This window comes from Rhinolophus hipposideros, assembly GCF_964194185.1.
Source record: "Rhinolophus hipposideros genome assembly, chromosome: 11".
In the NCBI taxonomy this organism is placed as follows: domain Eukaryota; kingdom Metazoa; phylum Chordata; class Mammalia; order Chiroptera; family Rhinolophidae; genus Rhinolophus; species Rhinolophus hipposideros.
This window is the reverse complement of record NC_138057.1, coordinates 70,055,825-70,078,097: the sequence shown is the minus strand read 5'-3', so window position 1 is coordinate 70,078,097 and position 22,273 is coordinate 70,055,825. Positions and strand designations below refer to the sequence as shown.

General features: G+C 42.8%; 1 protein-coding gene across 1 annotated transcript in view; it reads left to right on the top strand.

Moving 5' to 3' along the window:
- The window catches only part of BRINP1 (BMP/retinoic acid inducible neural specific 1), a 170,015-nt gene that overhangs the window by 39,488 nt on the left and 108,254 nt on the right, over positions 1-22,273 (top strand). Inside the window, exon 2 of the mRNA XM_081065271.1 lies at positions 8,293-8,560. Within this exon, the coding sequence (XP_080921397.1) occupies positions 8,343-8,560 (218 nt within the window). The 5' untranslated portion in view covers positions 8,293-8,342. The remainder of the gene's footprint in view (positions 1-8,292; positions 8,561-22,273) is intronic.

The window sequence follows — 22,273 nt, the reverse complement described above, 5'->3', positions numbered from 1 at the left end:
CCATGTTTTGCATGATGGATATCAAGAATGACTGGGCTTAGAGAAGACGTCTCTAAAGTGAAGTGTATAAGGAGGAGGGAATAAAAATGCAGGATTACGCTGAGGTTCACAGAGAAGGTAGGAGGAGGGAGGCTAAAGTTGTCAAAAGAAGTGGATGAATATAAAAACAAAGTAAATAGACAAGATGTGGAGAAGGTGGTGATGGTGGAGATGATTTAATAAAGTGGGGGGTTGAGGGGAATTCAGGAAATGTCCTAGGCTTCTACTGGCATGCTTTGGGAGATGGTGTGGTTCACTTGAATGGGAAATACCAGGAGAAAAGGAAATTTGAGAGAGTGATGATGACTTTAGTTTGGAATACACTGAGTTTAAGAAGCCTATGGGATTCCCTAGAGATATTGATTATGTGGTTGAAAATAATATAAAATATACCAGTTATAGTGAACACTCATTTTGGTGGCTTCTAGACTTTTTTTTTTATAATCACAAACATAACAGTAAAAATTATTTTATGATTTGCCTCCCTATGAACATACACATATGAATTATTTACACATATTACCTTCACTAGCCATTATCACAATTCCCCCGTGCTCCAGTGTTAATTTAGGGCACAGATCAGCATTCATAGCTGCATATGTAAATCCATATTTTATTTTCTCCTCTTGTTCATCTTGAATTGTTTTGGCCAATTCTTGACAAACGTCATTAGACCCGCGTTATTTTGTTTTAGCATTGTGCTCTGGCTGATCTCCTGCCATTTTGTAGTCCAAGTTGGCTTGAATTGCCATCCACAATTTCCTTTTAATCCACTTGCCCGTTTTGTGAGAGTTGGTTCAGTTAAAACAGACAATATGATTCTAAACTCCATATCACCAGGCACAGAAAAATGCAAGGCACCACTGTACAAAAGTGAAGGGATCATGGAGCCCAGCCTCTCCAAGCTGTAGGGTCCTACTCTTCCCGCTGGTGTCTCTCGTGACTGTCAGACATTTGGACTAAGTGGTGAAAGTAGGTAATAAACATGTACACTAGAAGTTCTGATATTTTTTTCCTGCTCTGTGTGCCCTGACCAATAAATTCTAATTGGAATTCATTGGACTTTTACACTCACTGGGCACTGTGTTAAGTGTTTTAATAAATGAAATCTGCCTTTTACCAAATAGGATTCACAGAGTAAGAGCAGAAAACAAAACAAAACAGAACAAAACCCCTTGATTCTTGTTTCCCACTGTTTAAACTTATTCTTCGATCAGGAATCCTTGGCATTTGTATGACACTTACAGCATGTCCATGATTCTTTTAAGTTGCATTCAACATTTTTTCTGTTCACCTATATTCTTCATGTATAGTCTTGGTTCAGTAATTAACGTGTCTAGTTAAGTACAGCAAATCAAATTTTATTTAAAATGGAAACTTCACTCTTCCTCCGATTCTCCTGTCTTTCCCCAACTTACAATTTTGCTTCATCTCCTCTGTCTGGGTAACCTTGATCTTGATTTCTTCAGGGTGGAGGGTTTGATCAAGGATGGAGATGTAAGGACGTAGCAAGAGTCTTCCTTGACTAGAGCTTTTTCGCAACTTAACCTCCGTGCGTGCTCTGAGGACTTGGCTAGTGTTTCGTACTAATGTTTTTCACATACAGCACTTTTGAGGGTATCTGGAGCGTCTCTTTTTCTCTGGTATCTCTTATCTGTGACTCCTCTGATGAAGGAAAATGAATCTCTTTTCAGCTGCTTGCCTACCAGTCATTCCTGAGATCCTTGGTAAGTAGCAGGGTGATTCCAGTTTCCTTTTCCTGGGATCCCCTTTCCTTCCAGGTTAGGATCTAGGGCAACCTTGCTTGGCTTTCCCTTGCATATGGACCACCTGTCATCCACGGGAGAACATTCCTTTTACACGTGAGCTAAGTAATTACTTCTAAAATTGCAGCCCCTACTCTGTCACCAAGTCTCAGCCTGCTCCTCTTTAGATTTCCCTCCTTAGAATTTTTTTCTGAGATTTCTTCCCTGTGAGTCAGACACCAATATGCTGTGTTTCCCCAGCCCTCTGGGAACGTTTATCGTGTTCTTTGAGTGGACTTGGAGCTCAAGATGAGGGACTTCTACCCTGATTTTCCCCGTGAGTTATTTGAGGACGGGCAGGAGGATTCATAGTATGTTGTCAGTTCTCAGTCAAACTCCTTTCGTGGTCCCAACATTTAACTCTTTATGCCATCATGTGGCCGAAAGGTTGAGAATCTCAAAAAGTGCATTTTGACTACCTTTTTGGAAATCCTGTGTAGTGACCATCCACCACTCTTTAAAATATGGTATCTATTGTCTTGGGCTTTGGTTGAAACTGAGTCTAGAATAGTTGTATTGAAAATCCTACTGAATCCTTATCTGAACCCTAAGAGGTACTCATCCTCCTGTTATTGCCCACATTTTACAGATGAGGAAACAGAGGCACAAAGGGTTTTTTTTTTTAATGTGCTTAAGGTCACCCAGCCTTGTAGGTGTATGTCTGGTGAGAAGATCCAGTAGATCCAGGTTTAAAAGTTGAAGCCTGGATGAGATCATCAGGCTGAGCCTGGCTTAAGAGGCAGGCACAGTGGGTTATCTCAGATTGGGTGACCCGCCTTCGGGACCCTGCAGGTACGGGATGGAGAAGGCATTTCCTTCCACTCTCTGACCCAGAATGTGGGTGATTGCCCAGCATTCCATGCAGAATTAGAGAAGGAGCTTGGTGACCCTGCTGCTAGGCTCTTCTCTCTCATCTCTCATCACTTCCTCGTGTGTGTGCTTCTCGGATGTAAATACTTTACAGCAGCAACAGTTAGAGAACGTGCTGTATGTGGGATGAACCTGAATCCCTTAATAACCCTGCAAGCTTATTATAGCACAGTTCAGCTGAGGGCCCCACATGCTTCCGTGCTTCAGTCTAAGTGAGCTGCTCCACGATCGTCCACCAGGGCCCCCCCCCCCCCAGCAGTGGGCCTGTGCCTCACAGAAGGTCACGGGGGCTCAAGGACAGCACTCAGAATAGAATCAACCTCTCTTTTAAAGGCTCTGAACCCCCATAGCCGGCAGTTCCCTTTATGAATTTTGGAAAAACAACAGTTCTGAAATGCATGGCCATAGCAGATATCCAGGGGCTGTCTCTAGGATATGAGGATTGCGAGATGTGGCCATTGAGTGAGGGAGTTTTTATTCGTAATGTATTTATTGATGTTTGTTTATTGATTTTGAAGGGAAGAAGCAAAAGTGCACAGTGGTTCAAGCAAACAATGGTAGGGGAGTGTGAACTGGGTTCTCCAAATGTTGATAGAAATGTGGAAATGGCTGATCACCTTTCTAGGCAGTGTCACAGAGCTGGAAAGTTGCATTCTAGCCCTGTATTGTCCGATCAAATAGAATACCATCTACATGTGTAATTTTAAAGTGTTAGCATTCGCAGTTAAGCAATTAAAAATAAATGGGTGGAATGAATTTTAATATTAGGTTGGTGCAAAAGTAATTGCGGCTTTACAATTATTTTTAACCTTGTAAACCGGAATCACTTTTGCACCAACCTAATACCTTATATTTAATCCAATACATCCAACATAGTCCTATTTCAACATGTAACCAATATAATATATTTTACATTCTGTTCCTCCTACCAAGTCTTTGAAGTCTGGTGGGTGTGTATTTTATAACTGACCACACATTTTGATTTGGACTAGTCACATTTCAAGTACTTGGTAGCCACACGTGCTCAGTGACTCCCCAACTGGACAGCACAGCTTCTAATTTGCCATTTGCCAGCTCTGTGGTGTTGACCCAGTGACTTAAACTTTCTAAACCTCAGTTCCCCTCCCCCAATGTATGAAGCGGGGACCATAACATCTCATGATATTGCGATGAGGTCACATGTGTAGTGCATTTCCTGACACATAGTAAATGCTTAGTTAATACACAGTTTCGTCCTCACACTGACTTTCGTGGTGGTCCTGCCACATAGTAAATGTTCAGCAAATGCATGATTCCTTCCTTAAACTGATTCCCATGGCAACTACAGTGAGCATCAGAAGGCTGAAACGCAGCTTGACCTCCGAGTATATCCAGAAGTAGCCCAGTGCTGAGCCTCTCTCTTTCCCTTCCTTCCACTGACATTTCTTTCCCCCCAGGTATCTGCACCACTCACTCCTTCAGGTCTGTGCTGAAAAACCACTAAATCAGAGGAGCTTTTCCTGAACACCCTGTGTGTAAAGCAGCACCCTCACTCTCAGTTCCCTCTTACCTGCTTTGATTTTCTTCAGAGCACTCCTCACCATCATAGATACACCGTAGTTGCTGCTCGTGTGTTTATTCTGCCCAACCCGATAGAAAACTAAGCTCCCAAAGAGCTCTGGCTGCTCTGTTTACTACTTAATTTCCAGCTACCTGTGTTAATGGATAAAGGAATGAATGCATTAAGCATCCCCAGTGCTTTGTCCTTAGCATTTCGCACCAAAATGAAATATGCCCTTCTTGCTTGATGAGGGAATGAGAGCAAAAGAGAGAAAGAGAAATATGGGTGATCAAATGCCTCATGGCCCTTCTTCTCACTAAAACCTCTGCCACCCTGTGTCCTAGCCTGGGCACACCCCCCACCCCTCTGCCCTCTCACACCCTGAGACTTGTTTTATGCCACGTGCTCTGCTGGCATTTCCTTTACCTCATCTCTGCTTCATAAGACCTTACATGCTATGTAACGCCCTGCTCAAATCCCACCTGTTCCACAGGATCCTTTTCAAATCTCTTGGTTGAAAACATTATCCCTGGCCTCTATTTCTCCATTGGACTTTTGTCTTTTGTTATCATACTTATGACAGCATATTTCATATTAAAATTCCTCACGCGTGGGTGTGACTCGCGATAGTTTGAACCTCTGAAGGGCAGCGCCTGATTTCCTCACTCGGGTGGGATGAGGGTGGGGATGTAGTAGCAATTATGTGACTTTATAGTGAGATTTACATGTGCTAAATTCCTGAATCGAATACTTCAGGACTGTGAGCTTGGGAAAGTTATTCTTCATGTCCTAAGGTGCTCATCTGTGAAATGGGACAGCTGTGGCCACACTCACACACACACACACACACACACAAAACACCTTTATTAACATCTGCTCTGTACTGGGTGCTTTGGCTGGTACCCTCAGAACAGGTGCAAGATCCAGGCACAGGAGATGCTCAGCAGGTGCTAGTCATGTGACCCTTACATGATCCTGAGTCTCGAGTACAGTTGGTGCTAATATGGGCTTATCTACAGGAGAGTCACGGTGTCTGTTGTATGACACCATTTAGGCAACTTAGACAACTATTCCTGTTCTTGCCCAACGAACTATCCATTTCAATTAAAATGCACCTTATAGAACCTTTTATTTTCATTGTTAACGTTCTGTGGATTATTGCAATCTTCTTAGTCAACAGAGATATAGTCAAATGTCTTCCATAAAGCACTCATTTCTACTTACTCAAATGTAGATTGTTTCTCAGGCCCCAACAACAGAGAAGCTTGAAACACAGCTGCATTTACCCATTGCCCTTTTGAGACAATGTGGCAGAATGAAAACTAGGAGCTAGAAAACAGGAGTCTAGCGCCATCGCCATCGGCCACTCAGGTTATGATATGTTAAAAAGAACAACAACAACAAAAACGTTACATTGGAGCAGGGTTTAACTTCTGCACCATTGCCATTTGGGTCCAATATTCTTTGTATCCAATATACTTTGGGTCCAACATTCTTTGTGGGGGCTGCCCTGTGCTTTGTAGGATGTTTAGCAGCACCCCTAGTCTCTACTCACTAGATGCCACTAGATGCCCCTCAGTCATGACATTCAAAGAGGTCCCTTGGGGGTGGTGGGACAAAATGGCCACCACATAAAAAAAACGCTGGATTAGATCTTTCCAATTTCAGTTAATTCTAGGACTGTAGGCTGACAAATTGCTCTCTTGCGTGCGTGCGCGCGCACGCGCACGCACACACACACACACACACACACACACACACACACACACACACACACACTACGGTTCCATGTATAGCTTTGTTCCACTTTGGAAAGCTGCAGTGTTCTGAATCCTGTTTCCTTGCAATCAGCATAACAGCCGAGCATTCTCTCACAGGCCCCCGCCCCGCACCCATTTACAACAGAAGCCATGTGGAAGGGCTGTATGGGTGACACGCTGTGATTTCAGTGTGTTAGAGCTCCCCACTGGGATCTCTGAACAATCGCCTCCACCCCCTGCTTGCCACTCAGGTGGGCTCTGGCAGACAGTTCTGGCAGCCGTAGCTGTTCCAGTTCTACACTCAACATGTAGGGCTTTGTTTTAGGCTCTGAACAAAACTTCAGCCCCAGCTTCTGACAGCCCACTCCTCTGCTCACATGCCTCTCTCCTTTGCCCCTGACAGCTGGGGCTTGTACTGCCAAGAGGATTTCTGCAGTTACTCATAATAAATGGTGCAATTGGGCAACACAGGGAGACAATCAGTTGAGTAGGAAACTTCCATCTCTCTCTTTCTGAATTTCTGTTTTTAATTTCCCTTTCTTCCCATCTTCAGTTGGAAGAGGAGACAAATAAGGTATATCTTTTCATCTTTATACACATTTTTACACTTGACAAAATGGTTTATCCTCGCCACATTTTTAAATGGTAGCAATACAAATTTGAGATCTAGAGAGAGGGCGTGATTGTCCAGAATCCCTGAGCCAACCATGGATAGGAGTTTCTTAGAGGCGCTCTCCGGTTAAAGGCTTACCGCCCAATGAGCAATGCAGACACAGACACAGAAACAATTAAGCATAACAAAAGCTAATCAGTACTAACATGCTTGTGCAAAGTGAGCAACTAGAGCAGAGAGAGAGGGTCCCCTAACACTTTTTGAGAGGAATTGAAAAAACGGAAATGATCCTGGAGGATGGACTCAGATGGCTACCGAAGGATTAATAGGATTTGGCTGGGCAGTGGGTACAATATGAGCAGACACTCCCAGCAGAGACTACGTGGACATCGTCCGTGCCAACCTTCACCATTATCCCTGTGCTGGTCATCAATTCCATTGTTTGAGCACTTACTAAATACCAGGCACTGGGTGGGACACTTGATATCAATTGTGTCATTTGTCACATTAGTTCTGGTGCAGATGCTACTATTGACCACATTTTACAGAGGAGCAAACTGAGATTGAGAGAAGTGAAATGACTTGCTTGAAATCATACTGTTTATAACTGATGGAACCTGGATTCAAAGCTACGTTTCAATATGGAATAATAAATGCTCTTCTAGAATAAGTGGGGATGGGAGACACAAGACAGTGTGAGGCTGGTAGATAGAATGCTGATGAAATGATAAAGATCAAATATGTAAAATTTCCGAAGGCGTGGTCGGCGTGGCCTTGTGGTCCCTCTCCTCTCCTCCCACAAGCAGCCTATACCTAGGCTCTCCCTGAGTCATAATCATCTCTCCAACATGGCACCACTGTGCTATGCTACCATCCTCCATAATGAGGGGGGCAAGAGCCCACCTAGTTCCTTGGCCTTAGTTTCCCTTCTGAACACCAGGGAATGCTGAGGCTCAAGACACTGACAGGTGAATTCTCTGGTCATGTTTCCTTGGGGTGAAGGAGACATTTCACCGAGTCCTATTGAAGTAGACTCTAATGAGCTCCACGAACTTCATTTGTAAGGTTAGTCATGCTCATAGTCCATCCTATGACTCTATGCATTCATGTGATAAGCAAAAGCAAAGTGTATACTCAGTAGTACATGTCTATGTGAGAGGAGGAGACAAAGGAAGCCCCGTTGACTGTCCTTGTCATGAGAGGCAGGATGTTTGTGAAGATACTAGGTAGGGCAGACACCTGAGTTGTGTGTCCACATGCCTTACTGGCTGTAGGTGACTCTGTTTCTGCATTCATTCATTTCATTCATTCTTTAAACACATCTGAGCACCTATGATGTGCCAAGTGCCAAGCTGTAGACACTTAAGCTCATCCTCTGTTTTACAGATGAGGAAACTGCTTAAGCAGTTCAGTAGTTTATACATGTTTGCATGACATGTGAATAGCGAGCAGGATGTGAGCCCGGATCTGCACAGAGGCCATGCTCTTAACCAGACACTGTACTGAATTTTGTAAACCTTAAAGCACTCTACCAATGTAAGGTAGTATTATGAAAATGTGTTAATGTCACTTTTCTTTTCCTTTGTCTTTCTCTCTCTTCCTTTTATTTTGTGTTTTCTCTCTCTCTCTCTGTCTCTCTCTCTCTGTCTCTCTTTTTCTCCATAGGACTCCACAGAATGGAGCAAGAATGAGAGGAAAAAGGCCGGCAGAAAAGCATGAACTGGAGGTTTGTTGAGCTCCTCTACTTCCTGTTTATATGGGGCCGTATCTCAGTGCAGCCCTCCCACCAGGAACCAGCTGGGACAGACCAACATGTCTCCAAGGAATTTGATTGGCTCATTTCAGACAGGGGGCCTTTCCACCACTCCAGGAGCTACCTATCCTTTGTGGAAAGACATCGTCAAGGATTTACAACCAGATATAAAATATACAGGTAGGATCTGGGTTGAGCTAGCCCTAGCTTTTCCTTCATAGAATGCATTTGGGGGTCAATCATTGTTATGGGCCTTGCTATATGGGGGTGGGGGGCACCTGGGCCAAGGGATTGTCATACTTCAGCAGGCTGTTAGTCACTTTTTCACCTTTTTTGTTTTGTTTTGTTTTACTTTGCACAAGAGAATAACAATGACAAGGTGAACAAATAACTAATATTTATTGAGTACTTATTGTGTGCTGACCATGCTTGTACTTTGGTACTTGGTACTTTGTATATACTGTCTCATTTAAACCTCATAATAACCATCAGAGATAGGTTCTATCTGTTTTCTCCCCTTTATAGATGAAGTCATTGAGCTTCAGCTAGGTGAAATAACTTGTCTAAAGTTACATCATCAGTAAGTGGTGGAACTGGGATTCCAACCCTGGCTATTCAAACCCTGGGATTCATCTATAGTCAAAGTATTTTGAGTCAACCACATGAAGTATAGGTAGTGTTGTTTTGCAAATGCTGTTAGTACACCCAATATCCTACCCAAACATGCATACATTTAGAAACAAGTATAGACACTCAGTGAACAACCTTTTCTTGAGCATATCTGAGCTAGCCCATTGGAATTCTATTCATCCTCAAAAGACTTAGCCCTGAGTTCTTTCGTCTTTGAAACCAGCTTAGATTCTCCCCATTCCACTTGATACCCTCTCTTTGGTATATCTATAGCTCTATATACTTACACCTCTTCAGTTTTAAACTATTTGACATTAGAATGCATTCTTGTATTTCTTTTTCACCTAACTGGAAACTCTTTGAGGGCAGGATATATACAGAGGGGGCCAAAAAAAGGTATACACATGTTAAGAAAGGAAAAAACTGTATTAATTATAATATTCAATATATACCAATAACAAAAGATGAATACAAGTCATGTTTGACTTCTGCAATTACAAGAGGTGCTCAAAGTGGTTACCATCAGCGTCCAGACACTTCTGATTATGGCAAACTACTGCTTGAGCATAGATAACATCTCTTAAAATGTTTATATATTTTTTTGGCACCCGCGGTATAATTCGTTTCTGGATCCCCAGAATGATTTTTGTTCTGCATTGTATCATAAGCACATAATAAATGTTGTGGACATGAATGAATTGGAGAATGCAAAAAACTCTCTAGAGGTTTAATCTTTGTCTTAAGGTCAAGGAAGAAGGGCAAACAGGAACACTTCTGGGCTAGTTAGGGTAGGATCGCCGGAAAGCATGGTAAAGGAAAGAACGTTGGCCTGCAGCTGGGAAGGCATGGATTCTGGTCTTATGTCTTCTATACAGTTGATATGAAAATGGGCATGTCTCCTTTGCACATTTTGTGGTATTGTGGACTGGGAATGGGTGATTCATGAAATCTCTACCAGCTGCAAATGACTCTGATTCTGTGTTGAATATTCAAATCCTAGTTTAAAGTTGGCCCGCTAGTGACTGAGATCTGGCAATGGTTCCATTTGTACAAGTGTTTACAGATGAACCTTCTGTGAGCCTTGAAGTTTGGTAATTAATCAGAGTTATTGGGGAAAGGTTCTCTGGACATGATGAAAACCAGGAACACACAAAGGAAAATGAATATGGGGTATGTAAGAAAAGGGAAAAAAGCACAAGGACGAGAAATATGGGGCATTTCTTCTTCAAAAGATAAGAATATCAGAATTTCAAAAAATTTTAATCTTATTGATTAGAAGAGTTACCCCTTGGGAGAACTATTTGTATATCACCCAAGAATAGTATCTACTGAATCTCGAATTTGATCGTTTATGTTAAACATAGTTTCTGACAGAATACAGCCATTGCTGTTTGTAAATATGCCTAAACCAAACATGGCAGCTCACTGATTACTCAACAGAACACTCAAATATCTGAAATCCCTGGTACTGGGAAAGATACTGGCTTGACATGTTGAGTTTAGGGGAGGAGAAGAAGTAGTAAAGATCTAGATATTTTATTCTGTTTGTGTTTTGTCAAAAAATAATAACTTCTTGATTTTTATATGTGGCTTTCTCTTCCATTTGATCCTCTTCATCCCACTTTACAGTTGGGATTACTGGGGCTCATATTTCAGTTTTTAAAGTTCAGAAAATGATCGGCTTCAATAAAGGTATGTAGCTTAGAAACGGTAGAGCCTAGACTGGAAACAAATAAATATGCTAGAACTAAAGACATCCATTCATTGTTTAAAATGTTTCTTAGCAAGTGTTGTATGCCTGAGCCTTCCAGCCACTAAGGATAAGCTGGATATAAGTAGTGCTGATATGACATGGTGATGGTTGTAATGGAGTTTTATAAGAGAGCATTCACCCATGTTAGAAGATTAATATGTGTCTGCAATTGCTGTTGAAATAACCTAGACTTAAATGGATACCCTGAGTAGAACCACAGATACCACAGAACCACAGAATGTGCAGCAGTACCAACCCTTTACTGAGCACTTAGGATGTACCGTGAAGGGGGGAGGTCATTCAGTAATCACAACACCCTCTGGGAGAGGAGCAGCACCTTCACGTTTTATGGATAGAAAAGCCAGGACTTGGGGCAGTGAAATGCATTGCCCTCGCTCATCCATCTGTTGAGGAGTAGAACTGGGGTCCAAACACAGGGCTACCAGGCCCAAAGCCCCCCCTTTCAACCACTATGCTGCATGGCTCCTTCAGCACAGTATCCAAATGTAGAGTGTTTTAGAGCTCTGCAAGGACTCTTCCAATCCTATTTTCTCACAACCACTTTGAAAACATTTTGGGGGTAGTTTTAGAGATGCTGAATAGTGAATTGCTAATGAGGTTGGGGATCAGGATATCTGGGTACCAATTCTAGCTCTCTAGGCACCGGTCTTGTGACATTAGGCAAGCTCCCTCCTCTCCTAGATCCTACTATTCTCAGCTACCCAGTGAGGAAATGGGTGCTCTCCATCTACAAGCTTGATGTAGATCAGTGGTTATGGAAGAGAAGAGTTTGCTTCTTCTGCTTTTGTGTGCAGGCTGTACTTAGGCATTTTCTTTCTTTTTTTCTTCTTCTTCTTCTTCTTCTTCTTCTTCTTTTTTTTATGGCTAAAACAAAGTTTGCGATCAGCCAACAAGCTGATTTCTAAGCTCTTTTCTAGCTCTAAAATTAAGTATAAAATTTAACTAAGGTCACATGGTTAATTAAATGATGGAGTTCAATCTAGAAGTCAGGCCCTTGGTCATCTAGTTATTTTTTCCTTCCTTTATTTAATCCTCAAATAATTATTAAACACCAGCTACAGTCCCAGTACTGTTTGGGGGCAGATGATACAATGATGGGTAAAACAAACATGGTCCCTGCTCTCATAGGAGATACTGCTATTAACTAAACACACACACACACACACACACACACACACACACACACACACACACACTCATGCGCACGTATACTACAAAGTAAAGCATAAGTGGGACCCCATTAATATCATATACATTGATCTGGAGCCTACTATGTATAATGAGTGGGTGGGGCTCCTATCACACTCCAGACATGGACATGCAAATAAGTACCTAGAGACACGTGAGCCCATCCAAGCCAGGTTTGGACCAGAGCAAAAGCCAACTAGGACATGCTCATTCGGGCGGTTGTCTGACACTCCTCCTGGCATACTGCTTTGTTGAAACACTAAAGCATATCCACCAGTGATTTTCCATGTGTCTTCCATTGTGCTGACATGGACATAACATATTAGAAACTTGACATTTGCATCATGAAAGTCAGGATTTACTACCAGAATGTGCCATATTGTCATATGCTAGAGGGCCAGCCTCATTGAAATGTCCTGGACTTCAAGCTTTGGCCAGTTTCCCCCACCCTGAATCCTGGCCTAAGCCCTAGGTGATCTGGAAGATTTAGAAAGAAGCTGGGAGTCTGCTGTCCTTACTGAAGGGGGTTAAGGCTATCTCCTTCCTCATGCATATGCATGAAGAGGCTAGTTTCAGCTCATAGAGTCCTGGTGGGCAGACGTGCCACAGGCAACAATGAGAACCTTTCAGATTAAATCCCAGCAGAAGTTCTCTTCCATGTTGGTTCACCAGTTAAGCAATAATACATTATTGCCCAGTGGTTGGGGCACAGAAGGTGCACGCTCCATCACTCACAAGCCTGAGCTGACACGTGGAGGGTGGGGGGTTTGCTATGAGAATCTGCCAATGGCAGCAGCATTGATCTTGGAATCAGAGAATTTGGTGCTTGCTCAGCTCGTCTACATCCTTGATACATGATTTTGGCCAAATAACGAAACTTCTTTGAACTCCTGTTGCCTCATCTGCAAAATGAGAGTGTTAGCTGAGGTGGTCTCCAAAGACTTCCCATCTCCTGAACTCCATAATTCTGTGAAATGTTGTCATTTAAAAATACAGCATAGGTAGCAGAGAGGACTCTGGACTTGGAGTCTAGAGATTCAGGTGTTGTTTATTTTGGAACCACTTTCTAACTTTGTCATGACCAAATTCATTCATGCACCATTCACTCATTCATACTTCCATTGCTTTGGAACTTAACACCAATCATATGCCGTAAGCTGTGCTGTGATTTGGTGATAAAGATACAAGCAAAAGTACACAACAAAGCATGCACACACCACCCACAGTGTCCACCCGCTCTTCCTCCAGCCTCAGGGTTGGGGGTAAAGGGTAGAGAAAAAAGAGTCAATAAACAAATAAACATTATTCCATGGATAGGGATGAGTGAGTAACTGCCCAGATACCCAATTTCTCTCCTCTGTAGGAAGGGATAATGATGTCTGTTCTACATGCTAGGTCAGACGAGACAAAATTCTGTGAGAATGCTTTGTAAAAATTGAAATTTTCTTACATCTGGACTATTTTTCATCATGGTTCTATATCACCACTCTGACAAAATCATTTATTTTTAAGTTTCTGTTACTCTCATTCATATATTAGTCATTACATACAGCCATCCTGTGAGGGAAATACTGTTTTTGTCCATAGTGTGAATGAGAAAACGAGAGGCTGAGCAACTTGTCCACGTCACACATCTGGGAAGTGGCCGAGCTGGGGTGGGGATTGCAGGCCAGCCTTGGACACGCCACAAGATGAGCCCTCAACGCTATGTGTTCATGCCTCTTTCTGGTTCTTAGCTACCTGGTTTATTAGCAAAGGCGAGAGACTTCTTTTGACCAGGGACAAGTCATAACTTCTTTGAGACTCAGTTTCCTCATCTGTCACATGAAGGTGTTGTGAAATGTCTTGTGCGATTGTGGTGAGAAATAACTTAGCTCTTCACCATATTGAGCTTGGAGCTTTGCAGGATCTGGAAGCATCAAGTCCTCTCCTCCTTCTTAGAGAGCTGATTGCGTTGCCAGAAATTATTTCTTTTCTTCTCATGTGTATTTAAAAGTCATGTGGGTCCCAAGGTGTTTCCTGTGTTTTCACTACCCTTTTGTATTTTCTTTTCTTTCTTTCCTCCCACCCCCGACTTTGAGATCATCAGTAGTTGCTATAAATTTAGCCATTATTTCAGAGGTGGATTTCATAGGAGAATGGTGGTACCCTTTGCAGACTTTGGGTCTGGAGAGTCCGGGAAGAGGAGAGATGCTGATAATGGTGGTCCCTGTGCCTTAAGAGCTGGTTTCATACTGAGCGTCTTGTTCTGCAGGTTGCTGATCAGGTGGTTTGTGGCTTATGATGCGTCCTCCTCTGAGCCTTAAATAAGTATCTAAAAGTTGAGTGTAAATCAAACTTGGTAAACTGAGTCTGATTGCCTGTCTTGCATATTTATTTCAGAGTTGCATGAATCTCAGCTTTAATCTGCTATGCTGCTGGTTCCTTCCTGTGTTTCACAAAAATGTCTTAGTAGGTTTTGTGGTAGAGCTACTTGGCCAAATGAATGGGGCTGGGGAGGGGTGGATGGTTCTATTGAGATAAAGGGGATGTGGTCCTTATCTAGAAACCATTCAAGCATGTGTATTGAGCACCTCGGTGTGCCAGATGCTATGCCCTGGGGAGAGGATGATGTACAAGGTAGACAGGTCTCTGCCTTCAAGGAGCTAACAGAGGAGTGGCGGTGAGAAAAAGTACACCACTGCATCACTCAGGATGCTTGTGGTTGAACTTGAAAGGAAACAACCAACCTCTGGATTCCAGGTAGAATCTAGATATCACGTAGTGCAAAAGTTGTATTTCTCTTAGGGTGGCTAAAATTAGTCTAAGTTAACATTTCTGAACGTATATTACATGGAACTCTAATGTGATGTTAAAGGTGTTTTCTGGGGAAAAGAAAACGATCCCATAGTCAAATTAATAATAATGATAACAACAACAATAATAATTGCTAACATTAAAGCTTATCAAGTGCTTACGTGGACAGGGTGTACATAAATTATTCCAGCTGATTGATCCTTCTGATAATCCTATACTTCAGGTATTGTTATCATCTCCGGTTCCATAACTTGTCCAAGGAAAGAGAGCTAATCGGTGGTAAAGTAGGGTATGTCCAGGCCCTGCATGTTTAACCATGTCATGTTGCCTCCCAAATGACATAAATAAATTTGTTTGGGAAACCAAACAGAGCTACACAGGGCTCCTGACCACAGGGCTTTTCAAGATCTTTGCTAGACTAACAATGTTTGACCAAACCTCTTTGACCATACAACCTTTCGTTCTCAGAGGGATTTGAATTCTGGAGAGCAAGTTTAAGGAGTTACTGGCTGGACCTAGCTTTGGCAACTTGAGTATTGCTTCTTTGGATGCCAGCATGTTGTCAAAGCACTCTGAAAAGGGCACCTCTTCAGCTTGGGAGCTTGGCACCTGGCTGAGGAAGCCCCCCTCCCTGTTGAGCTTTTGCTTTGAGCACTTTGGACTAAATCTACCTCCTGATATATGATTAAAAGGAAATGTAATTAGTAGCTTCAGTTTTCCTGTTACAAATAACAGCCTTATCTTTTTTTCCTCTCCCTTTTTGTTTGCTGAATTTCTGCACTACTGTTTTTTTCCCTGCACTGCTGTTTCTTTTTTTTGTCTTCACTACTATGTCTTATCCCTAAGTTTGCCGTTCCACCCTGTGGCATAGGGATAGGAAGTTCCACAGAGGCCAGAGCTGCAGTTGAGGAGTAAGAAAAGGCCTTGATTGAGTCTGAGAGGAAGTGGCTGCACATTAGAATCACCTGCATAGGTTTCGAAGAATACCAGTGCCTTCCACTGGTGTTGGATTTAACCAGTCTAGGACAGACATAACACCCAGTTAGGGCGATGACTGTCGATCAGGAGACTTTTCTCCATAAGGGGACATTTGGAAATGTCTGGGGGCATGTTTAGTTGTCACAATTGGTGGGGAATGGTGCTACTGGCGTCTGATGGGTACGTCCAGGGATAAGGGGAACTGCTACATGTCCTACAATGCACAGACAGCCCTCTGCAGCCATGAATTATCTGGCTTACAATGTCAGTGGGGTAGAGGTTCAGACACCTTGCTCTAGAGTAAGTATTTTGGGGGAAAAATGAAAAGAGGCGGTGGGAAGGATATCAGAATAAATGGTCTTTTAGTCTTCATGAGTTTGAGTTGGAATGGTTGAAACATAGGCACCAGTGTTATGCCCAGATTCCCAAAGGGTCTGGCTACGGGACCGAAGGGGAATGGATTTTCCATGGTTTTCAACATGGCCTCAGAAAGGGTGGCAGTTGATGCATTAAGGAAGGTGAATTGATTGTTGCTTCCAGCTGCAGAGAGGCAGCATTTCAGAGACACTAGTTCTCCACTCCAGAAAACATGGTCTCCATGGCTGCAGGAGACCTGGAGATCTGGTGAGTTTCTCCTCTTCCTTCTTTAGGAAGTAAGACGTTTAGGTTTTATTGTGTACACATTGCCTGAGTCATTGAAAATGAGTTTGGAGCAAGTGCATTCACAAATACTTTTTATTCCTTTTAGAGCATGCCCTTAGGCTCAAAATAAGATGAAAACAGGACGATGTCCCATGTTTGTAGTTGTAGATGCCACTTAGAGGTTGGCATCACTGATGAGAACCAAAGCCCTGTGCCTTCCCCCTATACTATCCCTCATTTAATCCAAAGGTCTGGTCAAGGTCTCCCCAGATAGAGAGAGATGGGGAGAGGTTATGCAGCAAACATCTCCCCGGCCACTTGTTGTCAAGTCACAGATAATCTCCCATGTTGATTATTTAAAATTGATCTTCTCCTTCCAGAAACGATAGTTTTATTGCTACCAAATTGGTACCTGTGCAGTACTTTACCTCTTTGCTCCCATGCTATTACTGAACTGACTTCTGTGAGCTGCACACCTTGGTTGGCTACAGTCTCCGCAGAGCAACTCTCCAGCTTTAATCAGGAGCGATGTCTGAAAATGAACTGGCTTGCACGCCTCCCTCCTATGGACTGACTGGCTGACACAGTGTCTTTCAACCAATACAAAATGTGGCCATTGTTATAACTGGGGAAATTAGGAGAATGGAGTCAAGCCCTTGGGGCTTCAGATTCTATCGTCCAAATCTTGGCCAAGGAAGGAAGAGAGGTACTGGATTTGTGATCTGGAGCACCTGCAGCTTACTCATTCATTTGAAAAATCTGTACTGCTCTCCAGACTCCTACTAACCAGGCTCTGTACTGTTCCCTGGGATCGGAGGAGGAAAACCTTGATCCCTGCCCTCAAGGAACTCTGGGTGTTTTGGGTGAAAAGTTCTCTGATTGGGCAATGTCCTGAATGCTGCATTGGTGTGGGGGAGATCCTCAAAGTGAGGAAGGATGGGAGGAAAAGACAAATCTAGGAGGGCATCCTGAAGGAAGGAGTGTTGGACTCAGTCTTCAAAGAGGGTTAGGATTTGGTGAGAAGGCAGTAGGGAGAAAATCAGCCCCAGGAGATGGAGTAGCATCTGTGAAGGCAAGGGGACAAAAGAATTTGGAATGGCAGATTAATTTTAACTAACCTTCCAAGTCTAGTTACAGGGTATTACTAGATAGCTATTTAGAGCACTGTTTTTTGTTTGTTTTGTTTTTACATTTTTTGGCCCTAACTCATGCTTAAAAAAAAAATGCATTTTCTATTGGCGTTCAATAAACCTAGAGATATGTGATTGAAATGAAAATTCATGAAAAATACTTAACCTTGCTACATGTGATGCATCGTGATGTTTTATATTGTATTCCATTCCAATATAATCTATTCCTTTCTGAGTCATTTATTTTTAAAAATGCTTGTGCCTACCAACTAAATTGAATTCAGCCTCCACTACTGGGGTGGGCCTTACAGTCTGAAAAGCACTGATTTGAGACTGTGTTGTGGTCACGTTTTGGCTTAGGAAAACTGTACCATGTGTGATTAGCAGTGTTTGCCATGGGTTAAACAGATTAGAACCTGTGTCTTATCTGATCCGGGCCACAGGAAATCAATGATAGGTTTGAAACATGAGACTGGCATGGTCTGACATACATTTAGAAATACTACTCTGGTTGCAGCATGAGGAATTTGAGGATGGGAGTAAGAGGGAAGGGTTTTTAGAGAGCCATGGCAGTAATTAAAGGGAGAGGAAGCGAGTGCTGGACCCCAGACAAAAGCAGTAAAGATGGAGTTCGTTAATTCCCAAGTACCACTCAGTGCCACCAATAGAGCTGTTTGGACTACCCATTAGACAGCTCTCTTCCTGGGCTGCATTCAGGCTTACCTGTCCCGCTTCCATTCTGGGTACCTGTGGCAGGACACATTATTTTGTGTGGAGTTCTGCAATGGTTGGATACCTTTGTGTATCTCATGAAAGAGGCCAGAATGTCCAGGCTTCTGCCTCTAGGCAATTTCTTTCTCTCACAAGGCCTTCCTTCTGGGCGTAAGAATTACTGGGTTTCATTAGCAGTGACTTCCCAGAATGGCTTGGAGGAAGGCTTTGCATTCCACCCTTTATCTACACCTGATTTGTCCCTGCAAACCTTGATGGAAACTTCCAGCTGCAAGTCGTTAGCTGTGCTTACGTGAACCCTAAAACAGTCGCTCCAGCTCAGTAATGAAGAACAAGTCTTTAGACGCAGGCAGACCTTGGTTTGAGTCCTGGCTCTGCCGCTTCCCACCTATGTGATCCTGGGCATGTGTTACTTAAACTTCAGGAGCTTCAATTTCTTCAACTGCAAAATGGGGATACATGTCCAAGATTGTCAGAAAGATTTCAGAAGATAAAGTATGATGGCATTTAGCATAGAGCAAGTGTTTGGGGCCTGCAACCTAAACAACTCTCAAAGCCCTGGGAGTTCAGCAGGGACTCTGCAAAGGCTTGCAGGAGACCCCCAACAGGCAGGGTGCTGGACCAGAGTGCAGAGTTGCTCAGGTGCCCTGCAGAGCCAGCATTGCTCCATTCTTAGACTAAGGGGACATTTGCCAGGAGGAAAATGGAGAAAGAATATCAGAGAGAAGATTTCTGACGCCCGGGGGCACATGACGCAGGAATCCAGAGGCCTCTGTACAGACCAGGTGTCCTCAGGCTGTCAGCCTGCATCGATTCCTGTAAACAGTACACGTCCTATGATTTGCAAGCGCCTAATTTATTAATCAGCCCAGGTGATGGGAGCCGTCTGCGACGTCTCATCTTCCAGCTCCTGCTGCACGGTGCTCCAGAGGTTGTCTTTGATGTCTGACACTCAGAAGACATGGGTCCCTCAGGGATGGCTTTTCACCCAAGCACCTTCACAGCAATCAGCTGCATTTCGGGATGGGGTGTGTCTGCGTGGTGGGAGTAACTCCGCTTTTTCCCCAATTACCAATTACAGAGGTGTGTTGTTCAGAGTAGGCAGCAAGGTGCAGCCTTCCTCCTGAGCACCTGTGACAGCCTCTCTGTGACTCTAGTGTGACATGCAGTTTTATATCACAGGGGGTGGGTGGTTTGTATGAGAAAGAAGGAGGTGAATACAAATGATATGGACGTGTTGGTGCTGCTAAACTGTGGGGGATTGTCGGATTTTGCAAGGAACTGCCCACCTGTGTGTTCATTCAACAAATATTTGTAGAGTCCCTATCATGTAAGGACTACATCAGCCTCCGATGACACCCAGCCATTGCTGAGCTGTGCCCCCCAAGAGGACTGTACGAGAGCTGGGCAGAGGCAGACCATACGCAGTCAGATTGGAACCTCGCAGGAGAAGTGTTGGGAAAGAAGTATAAAACGGAACAGCAGTGCAGAGAAGGGGCACTGAAGTGGGTCTTGCAAGATTAAGGAAGGCTTTTCAGAAGAAGAGTTTTTTGTTTGTTTGTTTGTTTTACAGTAGAGATCTGAACAGTAAGAGTTAGGCAAAGGAAGGAAGGAAAGAAAGAAGATAGAGCTGTGTATGTGTGTGTGGTTGTGTGTGTGTGTGTGTGTGTGTGTGTGTGTGCGCGCGCACGCTGAGGTGGTGCTCAGCACGGGGCAAACATATTCCAGGGGCTACAAGTTAGTCAGTGTGAACTCTAGGCAAAGAAAATGTTCCACTGCTGGCCGGAGAAATCCATAGGGGGTTAGGTCATGATGGGGCCCGATGTGTATTCTGTAAAAGAGTTTGAACCTCATCTTCAGGTGGTGGCCCCCACATTTTCTCATTTAAAGAGGCTCTTAATGTCTCATTGATGTTGTCATGGTTCCTCTAGGCCAGAGGAATATTAATAATTCTATTTATTAAATAGTTAGGTCCAAATAATTTAGTGAAATATTTATGCCCCGATAAGTTAGGGGCCATTTGAAAAATAATACATGCACCTCTAAAGGAAAACAAACAAACAATGGTTTTATTTTATTTGTAAATAACCACAGTTACTAATTCTCAAACCATTCAATTGGATCCTGCCCCCCTCATTTCTTATTCCTCATTAATTTTTCTGTAATGCTTTGTAATTGTACCAGATGCTAGATACCCAGCTTCACTCTGCTGTGCCATCATTGAAAGGACTGGCGTGTGTGTTAATGTTGAAACTGTGAACTACGTCAAGTTAGTAGTTTTCGTGATACCCAATAAATGTCAAGTGTACCTTATTTCCCTGGAACATTTGTAATATCCCACTGTGCCTCTGTGCATTTGCTGTGCTCTGCAGTATCCCAACACACAATTGAGGAACCAGGCCCGCAGGACAATAGGGAGTTATTTAGAGGATTGGGCCCAGTGGTAGCGTGTTCAGGTTGTCCTCTCAGGAACATCATTCCTGCTAAAAAGGAGAGAAATGGATTGGTGGGGGAAAGATGGAAGAGGGTGCAAAATGTATGGCAGGAAAACAGAATGCAATGGCAGTGACCTAGGTGAGAGAGGACAGTACCTTGGACTAAAGTAGCATCCGTGGGGATTTGAGAGACTTTTATAAAATTGTGTTGAGAAATAATTATAGATTGGTAAGCAGTTGCAAAGATAGTCCAGAGAGGTGCTATGTACCGTTCACCTGGTTTTCCCCAAGGGTTCACATCTTACAAAACTGTAGTACCTCAAAACCATGAGATTGATGCTGGTTTTGACAATAGACGGGTTTGTGTAGATCTATGCCGTTTGATCACAGTGTAGCTTCTTGTAATCACCACTGCACTCAAGATGCAGAACAATTCGATCACCACGAAGATGTCCCTGTGCTATCCCTTTATAGTTCCCCCTCTCCCTTCTCCTCTACCATCACTAACCCCCGACAGCCACTGATTTGTTGCCTAGCTCTATGATTTCGCCATGTCAAGGATACCATATAAATGAAATCCTAACTTGAGATACTTCAAGGAGATGGAAGACTCAGTGTTTGAATACTCTTTTAGGTATTTGAATATGAAGGGTGAAAGAGGGAAAACTCAAGAAGCAAAGAACTTGGCAAGATCATACCTTTAGTGAGAAATCACTGGGTCTAGATTAAATAGGCAAAAGAGGGGGCCATTTTTTAACTCGGTCAGCCAGGTGGGTGGTGGTATTTTTCATCAAGATATGGAGCCCTGGAAGGCAAAGAAACTTTTGGGATGTTGTGTATGTTTGAAGATGATGAGTCAGCTTTGGAAATGTTGGAATGTTTGGAAATTTAAAGAGACCTGGTAGACAGTTGTTTTATAAATGGTTCTGACTCTCAAAAGAGAGAGCTTGGAATATATATATATATATATATATATATATATATATATATATATATATATATATATATATATTTATTTAAATATATAAATATATATATTTATTATTTGGACTCATCAGGTTAGCAGTGGTAATTGTAGATCTCCCCTGGGCATGTGTTCACTCATGGAGCAGGTTCTTTAGCATGTGCAAAGAAAAGCACTGAGAAGTTGAAGAATGGCCATTGGTAAAGGACGAAAATCAGCAACATTTGGTGCCATGAAAGGTAGAATAAATGAATGTTTAAGAAGGAAGGTATGGGTAATCAAAGACCATGGTTTCTGATATATTACATAAGATTAGAACTGAAAATAGTATTTTAAACTTAAATCTTGACCTTGGCAAGAGCTGTTTAAATTGAATGTTGAGGACAGAAGTCAACTTGGATTGAAATGTGAGGAGCAAGAAAGTAGACGTTTTTTTTTTTTTTTTTTTCCCTTTAAAGAAGCAAAGCTATGAAGGGGAGCAGAGAATTGAAATAAAGAAGGTCTTTTGGTTGTTTTTCTTTACTAAGAGGGGAGAGATTATTACGAGAGGGAGAGACGGTACTGAAGGGCAGAGTAGGCTTATTTTTGATGACATACTTTTTCAGGAAGTAGGGAGGGGAAAAG